The sequence below is a fragment of the Rhinopithecus roxellana genome, chromosome 15, assembly GCF_007565055.1.
Source record: "Rhinopithecus roxellana isolate Shanxi Qingling chromosome 15, ASM756505v1, whole genome shotgun sequence".
Taxonomy (NCBI): Eukaryota; Metazoa; Chordata; class Mammalia; order Primates; family Cercopithecidae; genus Rhinopithecus; species Rhinopithecus roxellana.
Window position 1 is genome coordinate 118,308,724 of NC_044563.1, and position 21,013 is coordinate 118,329,736.

Here is a 21,013-nt window from a genome sequence, read left to right on the forward strand (position 1 = left end):
TTACCTCTAAACAAAGGAAGCTTCTTAGCAGCATAGCTTTTGCAATTACTGAGGCAGACACAGTTCCTGGCTCCAGGCATCCTTCATGCCTCCACATGAGCCCAGCATCGGACATAGAATAACAGGTCCTAGCATGACTCTCAAGTGGACAGCAAAAATAGCTAACATAAACATTCACCAGCATTACTTACTCTTCTTAAGCACAAGCTGCTTCTTAGGTCAGAGATCCAGCAAATGTATCCAGGGTAGGGATACACTGAGGGCCACCACACCTAGGTCTACAATCTTAGAACTTTGAACAAAAGAACACCACCCCCTTCTATCCGAATGAGTGTGTGTGTATATGTGTGTACATTGAGAGAGACTATTTCAGTGATCGATGGAGGTAATAATAAAAATATTCATTTTAATCTTTGTGACTTTCTGTAATTTAATGGGACCTCTAGTAGCAGAAAATCCATTCCTGAATGATAAATTCAGGAAATAAGCGTGGGATAGGGGATGGAGGATAGGGGCAAAACTAAGTCTACAAGAGAAAAATAGACAAAATGCTGTTATTTCAGTTTTCTGTAATTCTGAATTTGTGATAATTTGATTAGTGCCTGATTTGAAATTTACCTTCACTTAGAAAACCGTTTTTTGTAGTAAATACTACAAATGAAATCACAAAGGAGAAATTTTTTGTTTGTTTGTTTGTTTGTTTGAGATAGAGTCTCAGTTGGTCATCCAGGCTGGAGTGCAGTGGTACCATCTCAGCTCACTGCAAACTCCGCTTCCCAGGTTCAACTGATTCTCCTGCCTCGGCCTCCCAGGTGGCTGGGATTATAGGAGCCCACCACCACAAGCAGCTAATTTTTGTATTTTTAGTAGAGACGGCGTTTCACCGTGTTAGCCAGGCTGGTCTCGAACTCCTGACCTGGCTGATCTTGAATTCCTGACCTCGAGTGATCCACCTGCCTCACCCGTCCATAGTGCTGGAATTACAGGTGTGACCCACCACACCAGCTAAGAAATTTTTAAATGAAGAGAAAAGGTTTTCAAGATACACTCACGGACTTTACAAATGCTCATCAATTAAAATTTTTGTGGCCAGGTGCAGTTGCTCATGCCTATAATCCCAGCACTTCGGGAGGCCAAGGTGGGCAGATCACCTAAGGTCAGGAGTTCAAGACCAGCCTGACCAACATGGAGAAACCCCGTCTCTACTAAAAAATACAAAGTTAGTCAGGCATGGTGGCACATGCCTGTAATCCCAGATACTCGGGAGGCTGAGGCAGGAGAATCGCTTGAACCAGGAAGGCAGACGTTGCGGTGAGCCAAGATTGTGCCATTGCACTTCCAGCCTGGGAAACGAGCGAAACTCCATCTCAAAAAAAAAAAAAAAAAAAAAGAATGTGAGTTATAAAGCATTAAGCGTAATAGGAATCAAAAATCATATGAAGCAATTCCTATGCTTTTATAGGCAATTCTGATAATATATGCGTTAAGAATCCTCTACTACATTTTTTAAAAATGTATTTCATTTTTAAGTATCCTCTAATTCATATTCATCTAGTCCTGAAATGATGAGATTTTTCTTATAAACTTTTTTTTTTTTTTTTTTTTTTTTGAGACAGTCTCACTCTGTTGCCTAGGCTGCAGTACAGTGTCACAATCTTGGCTCACTGCAACCTCTGCCCCCCCACGTTCAAGCAGTTCTCCTGCCTCAGCCTCCCTAGTAGCTGGGATTACAGGCATGTGCTACCACACCCGGCTAATTTTTGTATTTTTAGTAGAGACAGGGTTTCGCCATGTTAGCCAAGCTAGTCTTGAACTCCTGACCTCAAGTCATCCGCCCTCCTTAGCCTCCAAAAATGCTGGCATTACGGGCATGAGCCACCATGCCTGGCCTTGTTATAAACTCTTAATGATTAACACAAATGAAGAAGCTACAAAATAAGAATTTAATAAAATTCATAAACTAATAAATATTTTAAATACACCAAAAATGTCATATTTGTTAACTTCTTAGAATTTCTGCATAGCAATTTATTTTGGAAATAGTTGAGAATGCTAAATTAATTTTTCTATCTCCATTCTTTATAAAATATCTTTTTTCAGGAACTGAAGTGAAAAAAATTGAAGCTACAAATGTTCCCTGCACACAGCTTTCAATGTCATTTTTTCATCGGTTATATGATGAAGATATTGTACGAGACAGTGGACATATTGTTAAATGTTTAGATTCTTTTTGTGATCCATTTCTCATTTCTGATGAGTTACGAAGAGTAAGTACAGAATTTTAAAATTTCACAATGGAATTTTATTTCAGGAAGTGCAAAAATGTCAAAAACTTTGCCTGCTTAAAGCATAAAATACCTTCTCATAAAGTACCTCTTATTTATAAATAATGATCAGTAATAATCCTAACATTGGTAGATTTCTACTTAGATGGCACTTTAACAGTCAACTTAATTATTTGTGTATTTCAGTAATTCTCAAATAGGTGCTACTAACATCTGATAGGTAGAGATGCTGCTAAACGTCATATAACTCACAGGACAGTCACAACAAAGTTTTCTGGCGCAAAATGTCTATAGTGCTGAAGCAGGGAAATCCTGGCCTATTTAGTAAGGTCATTTTTGTTCAATGTGGGCCTTTTAACTTATCAAATTAATATTTAAAAAGTCCCAAAAAGCATCCCGAGGTTGGGCATAGTAGCTCACGCTTGTAATTCCAGCACTTTGGGAGGCTGAGGTGGGTGGATGGTTTGAGCCCAGGAGTTCAAGACCAGCCTGGGCAACATGACAAAACCCTCTCCACAAAAACTACAAAAATTAGCTGGGACTGGTGGCTCATACCTGTATTCCCAGCTGCTCAGAAGGCTGAAGTGAGAAGATTGCTTGAGGCTTGGAAGTCAAGGCTGCAATGAGCTGTGATCATGCCACTGCACTCCAACCTGGGCGACAGAGCAAGACTTTGTCTGAAAAATAAACTTAGATAAATAAATAAAAACATCCCAGGAGTAAAAGAATCTTTTTTATCTCATTGCTAGTATCAACAAAGCCATTGGATTAACTAAATTCAATTTTGTTTTAGTGAGAGGTATACTGAACTTGGAATGAAAATATATAGATTACTTACCTGATTCCTGATTTATTATTTAGAAGATAATAATCTTAGGCAAATTTCTCCATCTTTTGAGCCTCAAGATCTTATCTATACAACATGAAGATGAAAGTGCGCATTCTACCTTCTTCCTAAAATCATTGAGAAAATTAATTGAGGAAGCATTTAAATGTACCTTTTAGAAATATTGAATGCTGTTAAAATGGAATGTCAGCTTGGGCAACAGAGCAAGACTCCCATCTCTACAAAAATACGAAGAAATAAGCCAGGTGCAGTGGAGTGCACCTGTAGTTCCAGCTACTTGGGAAGCTGAGGTGGGAGGATTGTTTGAGCCCAGGAGTTTGAGACTGCTGTGAGCTATGATTGTGCCACTGCACCCCAGTTTGGGCAACAGAGTGAGACCTTGTCTCTAAAAAACAGAAAACAGAAATGTATTATTGATATTATCATTGTTACAATTATTGAGAGTATTAAAATAGTTAAAAATGAGGGTTTTCATGTCAAATAGCCATATGTTCAAATCCTGCCTTTGTCACTTAATAACTGATGCTTAACCTCTCTAAGCCTCAGTTTCTTCATCTATAAAGCAGGCATAATGTGAGATTTATGTGAGATAATGCACTTACTCTGCTTAGCACAATGGCTGGTGCTTAGTAAGTTTTCCCTAATATTAACAACTTCTATTAATTACTACTGTTATTATTGTCCTCAATTAAGAGAGAAGGGAGACATACAAGTCAGATGTATTGCAAATCCAGGTAGCAATGAACTAGGGAAGCTACTGATCCATCATTCCAGACACAGGAATCTTGTCTGTAGGAGAAAGGGAGACATCCAACCAGGCAATACCTAAGGCAATACCTAAAAGCACTCATTAACTTAGTTAAAGAAGAAAATAAAATTAACTTGCTGAGAATATCCAAACACACACAATTGAATGAGACTACATATAGTTTGCTCTTAGGTAAATGAAGTATATCTAACATGAGATAATATAAATAATATACATGGCCGTGCGTGGTGGCTCACGCCTGTAATCCCAACACTTTGGTAAGCCAAGGTGGGTAGATCACCTGAGGTCAGGAGTTCAAGACCAGTCTAGCCAATACGGCGAAACCCTGTCTCTACTAAAAATACAAAAATTAGCCAGGTGTGGTGGTGGGCATCTGTAATCCCAGCTACTCGAGAGGCTGAGGCACAAGAATTCATTGACCCCAGGAAGCAGAGGTTGCGGTGAGCCGAGATCACGCCACTGCACTCCAGCCTGGGTGAAAGAGCAAGACTTTGTCTCAAAAGAAAAAATTAAACAAAACAAAACAAAAAATACTATACAGTAGGGATCTGATATTAATTTCTACTTCTTCTTACCAAGGATTGGAAATTACTATTTAGGAAATGTTTGGTCTGGGTTTCCCTCCTTTTGGATACCACTGTCAACTCTTGTCTCTCACACTTCTTCTCTGGCATAAGGGTCTAAAGACCCTTACCTCTAATTTTAGATAATTCACTGTCACTTCTACAGAAAGAGCATCATCAGTGGACATTTTTTTAAAAAAGAAGGATTAGTTTTCCAACAGAATACTCTGCAAAACTGCTTGCTGTCTATCTTATTTATTGCCATGAATGGCACCTCTATTCATGAAATGCTGGAGCTCAGTGTTTTTCTACTAGTTGCCTGTATGACTTGCTCTTGGGTTCATTGCTACTCTGTGGCAACAGGGAGGAAAGGCTTTTAACTTGGTTGCTTTCTGGCTAATAAAAAAAAAACTAACATCCAGCTTCAGCCTGAACTAAAAAGCGTCCCCCATTGTGCAGCACTACAGATTCTATTGGCTCACTGTAATGTAAGTACTAATTAACAACCACTTTCCTGACTGTGGCTCAGAAGTTTGACCTACTGTCTAAGAGCTACATTGGTGAAGAGATCTGTATGTGAATGGAGATGGAGAAAAGCCATAGAATATTATGTTTTCACATTCATTCCAAAAATTTTTTTAATTATGTTTTTTTAAATTACACAGCCGAGCCGGGCATGGTGGCTCATGCTTGTAATCCCAGCACTTTGGGAGGCAGAGGCGGGTGGATCACCTGAGACCAGGAGTATAAGACTAGCCTGGCTGACATGGTGAAAACCCATCTCTATTAAAAATACAAAAATTAGCCAGGCAAGGTGGCACATGCCTGTAATCCCAACTACTAGGGAGGCTGAGGCAAGAGAATTGCTTGAACCTAGGAGGCAGAGGTTGCAGTAAGCTGAGATTGCACCACTGCATTCCAGCCTGGGTGACAGAGCGAGACTCTGAGAAAGAAAAAAAATTAGCTGGTAATGATGTCATATACCTGTAGTCTCAGCTACTTGGGAGGCTGAGGTGGGAGGATTGCTTGAACTCAGGAAGTTGAGGCTGCAGTGAGCCAAGTTGGCACCATTGCACTCCAGCCTGAGTGACAGAGTGGGACCCTGTCTCCTCCACCCCCCCAAAAATTGCACAGCCTAATCAGTTCAATGTATGAGAGTATTCATGTGAGAAATGTGTTAACTATTCATTCCTAAGTACTTTATTCACCTTTCTCTTAAGTCAGATCTTCAGATAGTTGCAAACATGGGCCACAATAACACATTATTTTCTTACAGAGGGAGGGAGGGAAGGAGAGAGGAAGGAAGGAAGTGGAGATGTGTAAGTGTTACCTGTGGCACACCCAGAGAGCAATTAAGTATATGGACTGCTTTCCCTTACCTATATTTTCCTAGACATACCCAACCTTGGTTTTCATCAAGGCATTATAAATAAACTGTGTATGGACAACACCATAGAGTTGAGTTTTTTAAATACTTCTTATATGCAATGACCTGTGGTAAATTTTCTGTAGAAACTGTAAATGAGCTTAATCAATTTTCATAATTAAGTGCACTTTCTACTAGACACTGATCATTGTATAATTCATTGTATTTTCTTTTTTCCCTTGTGTGGTAGTGTTAAGCGTAAGGTAGAATTTTGATAGCCTTTCTCCATCTAGAGTTCCTTTCTGTTTGTTTATTTATTTTTGTCTCTATTTTGTTTATCTGTGCTCTGATATTTATTATTTCCTTATACTAACTTTAGGTTTGTTCTTGCTTTTTTAGTTTCTTGAGGTGCATCATTAGATTATTTGAAGTGTTAGTACTTTTTTTATGTAGGCATTTATTGCTGTAAAATTCTCTTTTAGCACGCTTTTGCTATATTCCATAGGCATGGGTATATTATATTTCTATTTTTATTTGTTCAAGAAAGTTTAAATTTTTCTTCTGAATTTGTTCATTGACTGGTCATTCAGGAGTGTGTTGTTGCTTCTCATGTATTTGTATAATTTCCAAAATTCCTTTTGTTATTGATTTCTCATTTTACTCCATTGTGATATGAGAAGATACTTGGTATGTTTTCAATTTTTTAAGTGTGTTGAGACTTGTTTTGTGACTCAACATATGGTCTATCCTGAAGAATGTTCCATGTGCTGATGCGAATAGATATTCTGCAGCTGTTAGATAAAATGTTCTGTAGATGTCTATTTGGTCTACAGTGCAGCTTAAATCCAGTGTTTCTTTATGAATTTTCTGTCTAGATGATCGGTCTAATGTGGAGAGTGGGGTGTTGAATTTCCCAACTATTACTGTATTAGATTCTATCTCTTCTGTTAGCTCTAATAATATTTGCTTTATATATTTATGTCTGCTGGTGTTGGATGCATATATATTAAGAATAGTATATCCTCTGACTGAATTGACCCCATTAGCATTATATAATGACTTTCTTTGTCCCTTTTTACTGTTTTATTTACAGGTCAAGTGAGTTTGTTATGGGTAACATAGTTAGTTGGATCATGCTTTTTGTTTTTTAGATCCACTCAGCCAGTTTACACATTTTAAGTGAAAAATTTAGTCTGTTTATATTCAAGGTTATTATTGATATGTGAGGACATACTTCCGTCATTTTGTTAATTTTTTTGGTTATTTTGGATATCTTTTGTTCCTTTTTCTCTTTTTGTTTATCTTTGTGGTTTGGTGGTTTTCTGCAGTGGTAATATTTGAATCCTTTCTGTGTTTTCAAATTTTGCTTTCAGTTATAGGTCTCCCTTAACCATTTCTTACAGGGCAGGCCTAGTGATGATAAATTCCCTCCATTTTTACTTGTCTAGGAAATACTTTCCTTTTCATTTATGAAGGATAATTTTGCTGGGTATAGTATTTTTGGCTGCCTTTTTTTTTTTTTTCTTTGTTTTCTCTCTCAGCACTTTGAATCATCCCATCCTCTACTGGCCTGTAAGATTTCTTCTGAAATATCCATTGTGAGTCTATTGAGGGTTTCCTTATATGTGACTAGACACTTTTCTCTTGCTGTTTTTAGAATTCCTTTTCTTTAACTTTTGATGGTCTGATGATAATGTGCCTTCAAGAAGACATTTTTGGGTTGTACTTATTTGGGGATCTTTAAGGTTCCTGTATCTGGTTGTCTAAATCTCTTGTTAGAATTGAAAAGTTTTCAGCTATTATTTTGTTAAATAGATTTTTTTTTATGCCTTTGGGCTTCTCTCCACCTTCTGGAACACCCAAATAATTCAAAACTGTGTTTGCTTTGTGGTATCCTATATGTAATGTAGGCTTTGTTCGTTCTTTTTCTCTTTTTTTTGTCTGACTGGGTTGCTTCAAAAGACCCGTCTTCAAGTTCTGAAACACTTTCTTTGGCTTTATGTAGTCTACTGTTGAAATTCTCAATTGAATCTTTTATTTCATTCATTGAATTATTCAGTTCTAGGATTTCTGTTTGGTGCTTTTTAATGATATCTATCTTTTTGGTGAATTTCTCATTCATATCCTGAATTGTTTTTCTGATTTCTTTGTATCCTTTTTCTGTGCTTTCTTGTATCTCACTGAGCTTCTTTAATATCATTAATTTTTTGAGATAATTTTTTTTTCAGGACTAGAGACAGGGTTTCACCATGTTGCCCAGGCTGGTCTTAAACTCTTGGGCTCAAGTGATCCACCCACCTCAGCCTCCCAAAGTTTTGGGATTGCAGGTGTGAGACACCATGCCCGGCCAAGTCATTATTTTGAATTTTTTTCTTATAGCTCATAAATTTATTTTTGATTAAATCTGTTGCTAGAGAATTATTGTGTTCCTTTGGAGGTGTCATCTTTCTTGCTTTTTCATATTTCTTGTGTCCTTGTATTAATATCTGTGCATCTAGTTTAACAGTCACTTCTTTGAATTTATTGGATTGGGTTTTTTTGGAGAAAACTTTTTCCTGAAAATGTACTTATAATGTTGGTTGGGTAGAGCACTTTGGTTCTGATTCTGGGTGCAAGCAGTAGTGTAGTCTCCATATGATTTATTCAGGTGTACTCAGCATCACTGGTGTCTGTGGTTTCCTCGGTGGCTTAGGTTGCAATTGTTAGTAGAGGCTGGGGTGAAGTTTTGCTGGGGACAGGTAGGCCAGTTCTTGGGTCCCAGTAGTGGCGGCAGCTGGCCAAAGCACACCTGTCCTTGGGCCCCTGAGCAGTGTAGGCAGGCAGTGGTGTTTGCAGGTCCAAGCAGGCTGACTCTTGGGCCTCCAGGCAGCTTGCTCATGTGCCAGCAGTGTTAGTGGTGGGCTGGGTATGTGGATGTGTGTTTGGGTCCCCAGGCAGTGTGCATTAAATGGATGATGGCTGTAGCAGTGGTGGGACAACCTTTGAATTCCCAAGCAGTGCACACTTATATTAGCAGTGGCTGTGACATGCTAGGCAGGCCAGTCCCCAGGCCCCCAGGGAGCAAGTATGCTATGGTGGTGGCCAGTTGAATGGGCCTGTGCTCAGGTCCCCGAGAGGAGTGCACAAATATCAGCAGTGGTGGATGGGACAGGGCAAACCCCAGAGTCCTGGGTGTGCTTGGGCACTGGATGGGGGACAGTGCCAGGCCAGAGGGGCTGTCCTCAGGTCCCCCAGTGGTGCATACAGATGCAGCCTCTTGTGAGTTGGGCAGGGTGATCCTCAAGCCCCCTAGCAAAGTGCTCAGATGGCAGCAGCAGTGGCAATGAGTGTAGAGAGCTCATCCTGAAGGCATGCGCGAGGGAGCTGTGGCCCTGCTGCAGGGCTTGGGGTGGGGTTACTGTCAGTGGCTACAGCCACTGGCAGGTGGCTCTTGGGTTCTGGAGAACATACATTTTAGCCTCCAGTAATAGTGGCCATGGCAGTAATGGCAGCAACAGCAGGGAGAGCCAGTCTTCAGGGCACATGCAAGTGTGTAGTGGCCCTGCTACCGAGGGAATGGGGAGTACAAGGTTGCTGCCAGTGGTGTATGCTTCCGCCCCTCAGCTATGGGTGGGAGACTCCATCTTCAGGGAGCATGTAAGTGCATGGTAGACCTGCTGCTGGTGGTGGCAAGGTTGCTATCAGTAACAGCAGCCCCAGGTAAGTGGGTTTCAGGTTCTGGGGAGCACACATTTTGTTTCCCTTTGTCTCAAGGGCAGCCTCCTCAGTGTATTGCATTACTCATTCCCTGGGGTAAAAGACACCATACAGAGTCCAGGTGGACATTTGGGGATGTCATTGGGGATCTAGGGATGTGGAAATGCAGGGACTGTTGGGCCCCAAGGAAGGATGCAGTCTGGTAGGAGTTGGACTCTCAAAATGGTGCCATCCTGCAGCTCCTTAGGACTTGGAGGTGGGGGAGGGGTTGTGGGAGCCAGCATGAGCTCCTCTCTGGAGCAGTGCCATTATGTGGTCTCCAGGCAGCACCCTATTACTAGTCTCAGGGCCCATGAGGGTTGAGGAGCTCTCCCATGGTGAGGATTGCAGAGGTACCACAGTAGAAATGTGGACTGCTAGGGGTCTTTCACTTACCATTTCCCTGCATTGGGAAGCCTCTCCAGACTCCCAGCCAATCCCATCTCCTTCTGTGCCTGTGTATTTCCTGTCACCTCTCTGTTGAATTCCAGTGTTCTCTCTTAGACTCCCTCTTTGAAGTGTGATTATCTACTTGCTATTTTGGTTCTACTTTGTTCAGAACGTGAGTGCCAGATGCCTCTAGTCAACCATTTTGACATCCCTCCTATCTAAAGTTGTTTATATGTATTTATTTTTTTCATTTTATTTCTTGACCAGTTTTTTGTCCTTTATTATTTGGGTCTTATTATATCTATGTTTTATTTTTAGCTATTTCACATTCTTTTTTTTTTTTTTTTTTTTTTTTTTTTTTTTTTTTTTTTTTTTTTTTTTGCTCTGTCACCCAGGCTCACCGCCGCTTCAATCGTCTTCTGAGCTCAAGCAATCCTCCCACCTCAACCTCCTGATTCACTAGGGCTACAGGCATTCACCACCACATCCAGCTTATTTTGAGGGTGGGGGTTACTAGAGATGAGGTCTCACTATGTTGTTCAGGCTAGACTCAAACTCCTGGCCTCAAGCGATCCTCCTGCCATGGTCTCCCAAAGTGCTGGGATTGTAGGCATGAACCACTGTGCCCAGCCTTCACATTCTTTTTTTAAAATAGGGAGGCTGAGGTGAGAAGATCACTTGAGCCCAGGAGTTTGACACCAGCCTGGGCAACATAGTGAGACTCCATCTCTTAAAAAAGAAAAAATAAACAAAGTAGCTAAGATATAAACAATCCAATGGAAGAAATACATTTCTTACATTGGTCACCTTTTTATGCCCACTAATCAATAAATGAATCAGTGGTCTGTATTTCCTAATGGCATAAGAAAATTCCCTACATCATATCTAGTTTTTCTGCTCTCTGTATGAGATGGTAAGACCTCAGAGGGGCAAGAGTCAATGTCAATAGGTGATGTGTGAAGTGATCTTACTAGAGAGCAGGAAAGCGAGAGCTGGATATGAGGCTCCAGCACCTGAAAGTTTCAAAAAGGAGTACTTGTGGGAATAAGAACAATACTCATCCAAACTCCATAAGAGGAGAGAGCTTAGAACATGACCATTTAGTCTCTGGGTAGAAGCCAAGGCAGGAGGCCTTATGGGATGGAGAAGTGTTCTCATTTATTTATGCTCCTATTTATTTTCAAATAAGATTTGAGGTGACATAACACTAAAACAATTACTAAAAATATAAACTAGAATAAAGACATAAAGTGGAAGGAGGGAAGACTTAGCCACTGTGTTTTAAATTTTGATTTATTCTTTTCATTGATTGTCAGTTCCTAATGATAAAATAGAGGCAAATAAATGCAGATTACAGATTACTCTCTTCAGTTGACTCAAGATTGGTTCTTAAAATAGGTGTAAGATTATTTTTAAGTATATAAAATGAAACCTTCGAAAACATAAAAGTTAAAACCTTGAGTTATGTTACATTAAGATGAATTTTATCATCTTAGGTTTTGCTAGTGGAAGACTCCGAAAAATATGAAATATTCAGCCAACCAGATAGAGAAGAGTTCCTGTTTTGTCTTTTCAAACATCTTTGCCTTGGTGGAGCCCTTTGTCAATATGAAGATGTGATTAGCCCATATCTGGAAACAGCAAAGCTTATCTATAAGGATCTAGTGAGGTAATATTGCTAGATCACAATATGTAAATCTCTAGTTAATAGAATAAATTATTTGTTTAACCATGATGGAATCACACAACATTATTCAGTGGTCATATTAACAACCAAAGCATATAAAAAGCACTACCCTCACCTCCGTCTCATAACTTTTCCCCTCTCGTCCAGACTAGAAAGATTTCTGGCTTTCTCTTTTATTTAGTTCTCAGTCCTCTCATTCTTCATCTACCTCTTCTGCTTTTGTCCTCATTCAGACCTGTTACCAACTGCCATCTTCCAAGCCTTCTTTTTTTTCTTACCAAGCCTCCTTTTAAATCTGAAGGGAACGCAAGAGATCCCTCCAGATGTTTGAGTTTGCTTAATTAATAGTAAAAACAATTATTACCTTTGCTCCAAAGAAGTGGAAGAATTTTCATATAGGTGTAATATTTACCTTTTTAAATTAATCCCAGTGCTATACAGTTTGAGGTATTTTGGTAGCATTTTTCTTTTTGAAGATCTAATGAGAATTAAAACCTTATGAATTTCTTGTTTATACCTTTCTTTTAATTGAAGTGAATGTTCTTTGGTAGGGTTTTTCAGTTATGAAGATATTGGATCATCTTAATAGGCAAAACAACAGAGAGCAAAGGGTCTTAAAAGTTAGTTATATAATTTTACTTTCATAAGAGAAAACCAGAATTAGCTTCTCATTGGACTCATAATTGTTACTTTACTTATACTCAACACCTTAATTCTCATCCATTCCTTGTGTCATATAGCTATACAGCAAACTGCATAATTTAGTTATTTATTCAATTAATTTATTATATGGTTTTAAAAACAGAAAAATGTTTCTATAATCTTCCTATGATTTTAATGAACAAGTTATTGTCAACACATACAGATTATTGGACGAAGATATGTTAGAAACAATTTCAGAAAAAGCATGTACATACCTATTAATACATCAAACATACTGTCCTAATTATTTGAAGTTCATGTAAACCTGCTAGTCTGCTTCTAGCACGCTACACACACACACACACACATGCACTCATGCATGCACACACATACTACTACCACTACCACCACAACGTGTTGTACCCCATCAGCCACATGAACCTGTGGAATTCCTCACTACTGTGTGCTATGGAGGAGGAGATTGTGTTGGAGATATATGGAGTAGAAATAAGTTTAGAACCTACACATTGAAGAAACTGCTATTTTTCCCAACATTCCCTTCTCCAGATTCTCATCTGCAATTCTCTTCTACATTTTTAGATGCTAAGAAAAAGTATGACTGCTTTACAGTTTCTAACCTGCCTTTGTAGATAAACGTTACTGCTAATCCATTCTAGCACAGTCCATCCCTTATGTTTGTACATGTTAGGAGCACGCTACAGAGTGTGATTTTAGGAGTCTCTAACTCAAACAAAAGGGTAAAAATGTTATTAAAATATTTTGTCCTCATCCGTTATAATAGGTCCTACAAAACACACCTTGTATTTTTTTAATTTAATTTATTTATTTTTGAGACAGAGTCGCACTCTGTCACCCAGGCCGGATTGGAGTACAGTGGCATGATCTCGGCTTACTGCCACCTCCACCTCCTGGGTTCAAGGGATTCTCCTGCCTCAGTCTCCCAAATAGCTGGGAGTACAGGCTTAAGCCACCATGCCTGGCTAATTTATTTATTTTTCATAGAGATGGGGTTTCACCTTGTTGGCCAGGCTGGTCTCAAACACCCGACCTCGGGTGATCTTCCCACCTTGGCCTCCCAAAGTGCTGGGATCACAGGCGTGAGCCACCGCACCTGGCCAAAATATACCTTTTTAATGTTTTTAAAAATGTTTTCCTTAAAAAGATTGAGATTTCTTTAAACCAAATAAGCAATACTTTAGAACCACCCATTTTGTTAAAGAGTAAATGATCAATTGTTTTATTACGTTTCAAAAATGTATATGCAGAAATGTACGTAGTTAATAATGGTGCCTGTGTCTTTTCTGCTTTAGACATTAGACACATGCTCTTGTCAAAGTTTCAGGAGAGTTCCCCCAAGCCATGTATCCACCCCAGATGTGAAATTTTATTATTTGAACCGAGAAGCTTAGATTACGCCCTTCAGATACTAGTTAAGCAGTAGGTCCTTGTTTTTTTTCTATTTTATTTATTTATTTATTATTTATTTTTTTGAGATGGAGTCTTGCTTGTCACCCAGGCTGGAGTGCAGTGGCGTGATCTCAGCTCAGGGCAACTTCTGCCTCCTGGGTTCATGCCATTCTCCTGCCTCAGCCTCCCAAGTAGCTGGGACTACAGGCACCCGCCACCACACCCGGCTAATTTTTTGTATTTTTAGTAGAGACAGGGTTTCACCATGTTAGCCAGGACGGTCTCGATCTTCTGACCTTGTGATATGCCTGCCTCGGCCTCCCAAAGTGCTGGGATTATAGGCATGAGCCACCGTGCCCGGCCTGTTTTATTTATTTTTTATCGTTTTGTTTTTTTTTGAGACAGGGTCTCACTCTGTTGCCCAGGCTGGAGTACAGTGGCACAATCTCAACTCACTGAAACCCCTGCCTCCTGGGCTCACGTAATCCTCCCACCTTAGCCTCCCCAATAGCTGAGATCACAAGCACGCACCACTACACCTGGCTAAGTTTTTCGTATTTTTTGTACAGATGGGGTTTCACCATATTACCCAGGCTGATCTTGAACTTCTGGACTCAGGTGATCCACCTGCCTCAACCTCCCAAAGTGCTGGGATTACAGGTGTGAGCCACTGTGTCCAGCCAGGTCCTTGTTTTTTAAAATGTGCAGTTACTTAGAATAGTCTGGACACCCTGGAGTTTAGAGTCAATATGGGACTGATCCTCAGAAATAATCGCAAATAATGTTGACAAGAAACAACTATATTATGTCCAAACCATTAATATAATTACACTTTTAAAAAGACTATATAGAAATTATATTCCAGTATCCTTAAAACCATGGTTATCAGAGGATGGAGTTAGTGATGGATAAAGATCTGATATAATGCAATTATTAGTAGAACACCATAGAGCACTAATCAATATCACTTTATATTTCCTTTTCCTTTTTTCTTAAGAGATATAGGACAGATGATAACTGTACTTTCTTGCTAGGCCTATAAAAAATTAGACAAATTATTTTAGAGATATTTTAAAGTAATACTAATGTAGGATCAGAGGTAATGGAATAATATGATTTCTTTCTATTAGTAACTGACTTCTAATAATGTACAAATGGTAGTTTCTTTCTAAAACAATATACTTATTTTTGTTTTTGTTTTTGTTTTTTTGAGATGGAGTCTCACTCTATTGCCCAGGCTGGAATGCAGTGGTGCAATCTCGGCTCACTGCAACCTCTGCCTACCGAGTTCAAGAGATTCTCGTGCCTCAGCTTCCCCAGTAGACTACAGGCGCATGCCACCACGGCCCAGCTAATTTTTGTATTTTTAGTGGAGACAAGGTTTCACCATGTTGGCCAGGCTGGTCTGATACTCCTAACCTCAGGCGATCTACCCACCTTGGCCACCCAAAGTGCTAGGATTACAGGTGTGAGCCACCACATCCGGCCGATATACTTGTGGTGCATGTTTATACGTGTTAAGTAATTGTTCTAGTATCAAATACTAAATTTTCCCCTAAACTGATTTGATAAGCACTTTTACAAAGTTTTTTCTTTCCTCAGATTTTCAAACTGGAAATAATTTATGTATAGTAAAATGAACAAATCATAAATATACATAAAATTTGGTGAATATGTATGTTTATACCATGTAACCACCCACAAATAAATGTTTATAATTAGATATAACCATAGATACGTTCTTTATATTGATCTAGGTGATTATATAGGTGTATGCAAGGATTTTATATATAGTGGTTATAGTCATCCCTTGGGTAAGCACAAAAACTTAAAAGTAGTATTCAACTTTTAAGCAGTATGTTAAGCAATAGAGAAATCAAAAGAAAATGAACTTGACCTATGTCATAGAAATATTTGGAAATCAATTTAATCCTGGGTTGAAGTCTAAATGAAATATCTAGTAGAGATGAAAACCACCTAAGAATCTTAAACCCTGAAATGGCTATGGCTGGTCATCCCCAAAAGGTACACAAGCTCATACATACATACATACACACACACCGCTCAAACTGAGTCTTCCTTTTTCCTCCTCCTCCTCCTTCTTCTCTCCCTCTCTCAATTACTTTTACATGTGTAGTAGAGGGAGAAGCAGTACTTTCACCTAAAGAAGTAGAGAAGAGGGTATCTTCCTTCAAATTTTACCTATACATGTCACACATTAATAATACCCTTGGGCCGGGCGCGGTGGCTCAAGCCTGTAATCCCAGCACTTTGGGAGGCCGAGACGGGCAGATCACAAGGTCAGGAGATCGAGACCATCCTGGCGAACACGGTGAAACCCCGTCTCTACTAAAAAAATACAAAAAACTAGCCGGGCAAGCTGGCGGGCGCCTGTAATCCCAGCTACTCGGGAGGCTGAGGCAGGAGAATGGCGTAAACCCGGGAGGCGGAGCTGGCAGTGAGCTGAGATCCGGCCACTGCACTCCAGCCTGGGTGACAGAGCGAGACTCCGTTTCAAAAAAAAAAATAATAATAATAATACCCTTTATACATATGTGTTAAATATTTATAGAGTGTATAGGTCTGGGATAAGCAGCTGAGGTGTAGCAGAAAGATGATTGGACTCTGAGTCACCTGTATTCTATTCCCAGAAATACCACTTTTATTTAGTTTATCTTAATTATATCATTTAGCTTCTTTAGTTATATTGTCCATAAAATTGGCAAAATAATGCCTACCTCAATGAGTTGTGTGATCTTTAAATGAGGTAATGTATATAAAGGTATTTTGGAGGCTGGGTGCAGTGGCCGTCACCTGTAATCCCAGCACTTTGGGAAGCCAAGGCAGAAGGATCTCTTGAGGCCAGAGTTTCAAGACCAGCTTGGGCAATATAGCAAGACTTTGTCTCTACAAAAATAAAAAATAATAAAAAGTTAAAAAATTGTGTAAAAAATGTTTTACAAGCTGTAAAGCATTAGAAAATGTGTGTATATTTATTTATATATGTAACAAATTTTAAATATATATCTGTAGCTTATTTTCTCAATCCTTAGTTTGCTTTCTCACTACATACTGCCACAGGAAATCTTTTGTGAGGAGAGTAACTGAAAGAAAGCTACTGAGAAAAAATTATTTTTAATATGATATAACTTAGCAATATATAATTTAACAAATAGTTGTTTGGGTTTTTGTTTTTGTTTTTGTTTTGAGATGGAGTTTCGCTCTTGTTGCCCACACTGGAGTGCAATGGTGCAATCTTGGCTCACCGCAACCTCTGCCTCCCGGCTTCAAGCGATTCTCCTGCTTCAGCCTCCCGAGTACCTGGGATTACAGGCTAAGTTTTTGTATTTTTAGTAGAGATAGGGTTTTTCCATGTTGGTCAGGCTGGTCTCGAACTCCCAACCTCAGGTGATCCGCCCGCCTAGGCCTCCCAAAGTGCTGAGATTACAGGCTTGAGCCACCGTGACGGGCCAACAAATAGTTTTTGTATACATTATCTCATTTGATTTTCATATACTAAAAGGAACATATTATTCCCAATATACATATGAGAAAATTGAGGCTCAGAAAGGTTAATCTTACTTAAAGTGAAAGAACAGGTCAGTGGCAGAACTAGCATTTGTATTTACATTGTTTAAGTCTTCAGTCTAGCATGCTTTTATCTACCCCCATATGGTTGTCTACACTTCAGTCTGATTTTTACCAATCCCTATTTGTCCAATAATTGTCTCTGTAGCCTGTGAAGGTAATTGCATCATCTGAGTCTCAGACTGACTTTAAACCTTCTACCTGTAAGATTCAATTTTCTGCTATTTCAATTCAGTTGACCTTGCCCATTCTTGGTTGAAGCCTCAGATGCCATTTTTTAAACCACTTAGTTGGATAGTATGTATTTCCATGTTCTATATGAATAAGAATATGTAAATACTAAAAGTGATCATTACTTAAATGTATATATCAATGCCTATTATATGTTAAAAGCACCTTTTCTTCCTTTTTTAGTGTTCGAAAGAATCCTCAAACCAAGAAAATACAAATTACCTCTTCTGTCTTTAAAGTTTCAGCCTACGTAAGTGTGAGAGAACTTTTGCAAACAAAGAATTTAATTACTTTTTGTTAATACAGTTGTTACAACTGGAGTTAACAATTAGGACAATGTTATGCCTAGGAGAAAAGACAATGTTATTTAGAATTTTGTTAAAATTAAAAGTTGATAGAGTATGCTTTTGTTTGGAGAACAGTTTGAACTTTCTTCCCTGGCTTCCTTTCTGTCATCTGTATCTAATAACATTGCCTGCTTATTTTAGAGCTAAATCTGTGACTCAGATGGAGTAGAACACAGTTCTCTTAGTCTGTCAAACCATCATTTACAGGGCAGATAAATAAGAATGCCCTAAATGTTGACGGGCACGGTGGCTCACTCCTGTGATCCCAGCACTTTGGGAGGCCAAGGCGGGTGGAACAGGAGGTCAGGAGATTGAGAAGATCCTGGCTAGCATGGTGAAACCCCGTCTCTACTAAAAATACAAAAAATTAGCCGAGCTGTGGCAGCACACACCTGTAATCCCAGCTACTTGGGAGGCTGAGGCAGGAGAATCGCTTGAACCCAGGCAGCAGAGGTTGCAGTGAGCTGAGATGGCGCCACTGCACTCCAACCTAGGTGACAGAGCAAGACTCCGTCTCAAAATAAATAAATAAATAAAATTTAAAAAATAATAATAATAATTTAGGTTTGTCTTTTTCAGGATTCTGCTGGTATGTGCTATCCTTCATCTAAGAATCATGAACAGACATTTTCTTACTTTATTGTGGATCCTATCAGGCGCCATCTTCATGTTTTATACCACTGTTATGGTGTGGGAGACATGTCTTAACGCTCTTTCAAATTATGTACCTCTACTATTTTTTGTTTATCATTTTTCTCTTTTAACACTAATAGATAAACATTTACTTTGCAAATTAATTCAAGAAAAATGTAAGGAACCTACTTAGAGCAGAAGAAAGCAAACACCAAGATGCCTTTTTAAAAATTTGTGTGGAATACTAACTGGGGATCAAATTTCATCCCTAATAAAATCTATACCAAAAAAATTGTGGAATTTTTACAAAAAGTTACAAGGAATTCCTTGTAACTAGAAATCTAGTTCTAATTTGCATTGTGATTCAAGTGAATCCTCGATTTTCCATGTATTTTAATTTATAAGCTAACTAATTCTGGATTGCAAATGTAGCAGAAAACTAAACATTTCTACTACTGATCATTAATATAAATTGTTAGTTTATTTAACTTGTTTCATTTAATTTCATTTCTTCATTGCACAAGCATTTACATCTCTAAAGCTAGGAAAAGCATAACAATTCTTTTGCTTTATATGTTCCACTTAAAAGCCTCAATAAAAAGATAGTGTTCTGGGCCTTGGCACGGTGGCTCACGCCTGTAATCTCAGCACTTTGGGAGGTCAAGGCGGGCGGATTACGAGGTCAAGAGATCAAGACAATCCCGGCCAACATGGTGAAACTCCGTCTCTACCAAAAGTACAAAAATTATCTGGGTGTGGTGGTGCGTGTCTGTAGTCCCAAATACTCAGGAGGCTGAGGCAAGAGAATCACTTGAACCTGGGAAGCGGAGGTTGCACTGAGCCAAGGTTGTGCCACTGCACTCTAGCCCGGCAACAGAACAAGACTCCATCTCGAAAAAAAAAAAAAAGGTTCTGAAAGTAGTCGTAAACTCTTTTATCACATAATAAATTAAGGCTGCAGCCGTCCCACAGCTAATACAAGAGCTACATGTAAACAGAGAAAGTTGGCCTGATGGTATTAGTAGGCTGTTCAAACAGTGAGAAGCAGGTTATCTTAGTACTGTTCCTTATTTCATTCATAGAATGAATGTATAACCTAGATTTTTTTTTTTTTTTTTTTTGATGGCAAAAATCATTGACATATATCCCATGGGTCATGGGAAGCCTGTAAGAAATGTTGAGGTTTTGAGGAGGAGCAAGTTTGAAAGATGTGCTTCTGTGTTGTGGGATAAAGATGATAATCTTGGACTTGAACCTGGATTTGAATCTGGAATGCAGCTGGCAATTTGGGTATAGAGCTCAGGAGAAAGAGTATGTTTTACTTCTAATACCTAGCACAATGCCTTAGCATATTAAATGTTTATTGAATGAATAACTACTTTCCAGATATGCTCATAATACCCATAGATTTTTTTAATTACATAAAAACATAAAATCAAGAACTGAAATGTCTGTTTGCTACCAGCTTTGCTGCTTACCTCACAGTTCCCTATGACCTGGAGACCCTTTTGATCAATCAAGCGGCCAGTCAATAATTATTTTTGAACACCAAATCTATGCAAGGCACTGGGCAGTTTACTTTGGGGAAACATACACTCCCTATAAACCTATTTAGGAAGGTACTCTTTAAGAGTGTGACTACCAATAGTGATTGTTACACGAATTCAGAGATAGAAGAGATCACTCTGAACTAAGATAGGCTTAGTCTGGCTTCTATGGAAAGACTGGTGGGATTTCAACAACGGAAGAGAACAGCAGTTGAAGGGAGTGCATGATGTGGCAGAGTACTCTGGGCCTGGCCTTCAGATGAAAGTTCAGAGGCAACAGATGGGAAAGTGATCCTGAGGAATTGCCACTATTTTTTCTCAGCTCTAAAGGTGGAGGTAGATAGGACCTTTGAGGAAAGATTGCTCCATTGCTTTGGAAAAATCGTTTGATGATTCATTTGTGTTTATGTAAATTATCTATATTGTAAGGCATAATAGAATAGTGATAAAGAGTTTGGGCTGGGCTGTCAGGTTGCCTGGATTTTTAAATTTGCCATTACTTGTGTGACCTTGAGCTAGTTGCTTAACTCTCTGCACCTTGATTGTCTTTTCTATAAAATGGAAAAAAATAATAGGACTGCTTTGCAGGGCGCAGTGGCTCACGCCTGTAATCCCAGCACTTTGGGAGGCCGAGGCGGATGGATCACGAGGTCAGGAGATCGAGATCATCCTGGCTAATACAAAGAAACCCCATCTCTACAAAAAAATACAAAAAAAAAAAAAAAAAAAATGAGCCAGGCGTAGTGGCGGGTGCCTGTAGTCCTAGCTACTCTGGAGGCTGAGGCAGGAGAATGGCTTGAACTCAGGAGGTGGAGGTTGCAGTGAGCCGAGATCGCGCCACTACACTCCAGCCTGGGCGACAGGGCGAGACTCCATCTCAAAAAAAAACATAAAAATAAAAAATAATAATAATAATAGGACTACCTCATAAGTTTTTTGGAAAATTATATAATTT

At 39.1% G+C, this 21,013-nt stretch overlaps 1 protein-coding gene across 3 annotated transcripts in view; it reads left to right on the top strand.

Moving 5' to 3' along the window:
• Window positions 1–19,956, top strand: part of CFAP300 (cilia and flagella associated protein 300) — a 37,017-nt gene extending 17,061 nt beyond the window's left edge. Inside the window, exons 4-7 of one of the 3 annotated variants that reach the window (XM_010379034.2) lie at window positions 2,101–2,267; window positions 11,452–11,624; window positions 17,715–17,781; window positions 18,458–19,956. In XM_010379034.2, the coding sequence (XP_010377336.1) occupies window positions 2,101–2,267; window positions 11,452–11,624; window positions 17,715–17,781; window positions 18,458–18,586 (536 nt within the window). In that variant the 3' untranslated portion in view covers window positions 18,587–19,956. Of the gene's footprint in view, window positions 1–2,100; window positions 2,268–11,451; window positions 11,691–17,714; window positions 17,782–18,457 lie in introns of those variants that run through there. The other 2 variants (XM_030918253.1, XM_010379035.2) reach the window with 2 other exon arrangements.
• Window positions 19,957–21,013: the final 1,057 nt, after the last annotated feature.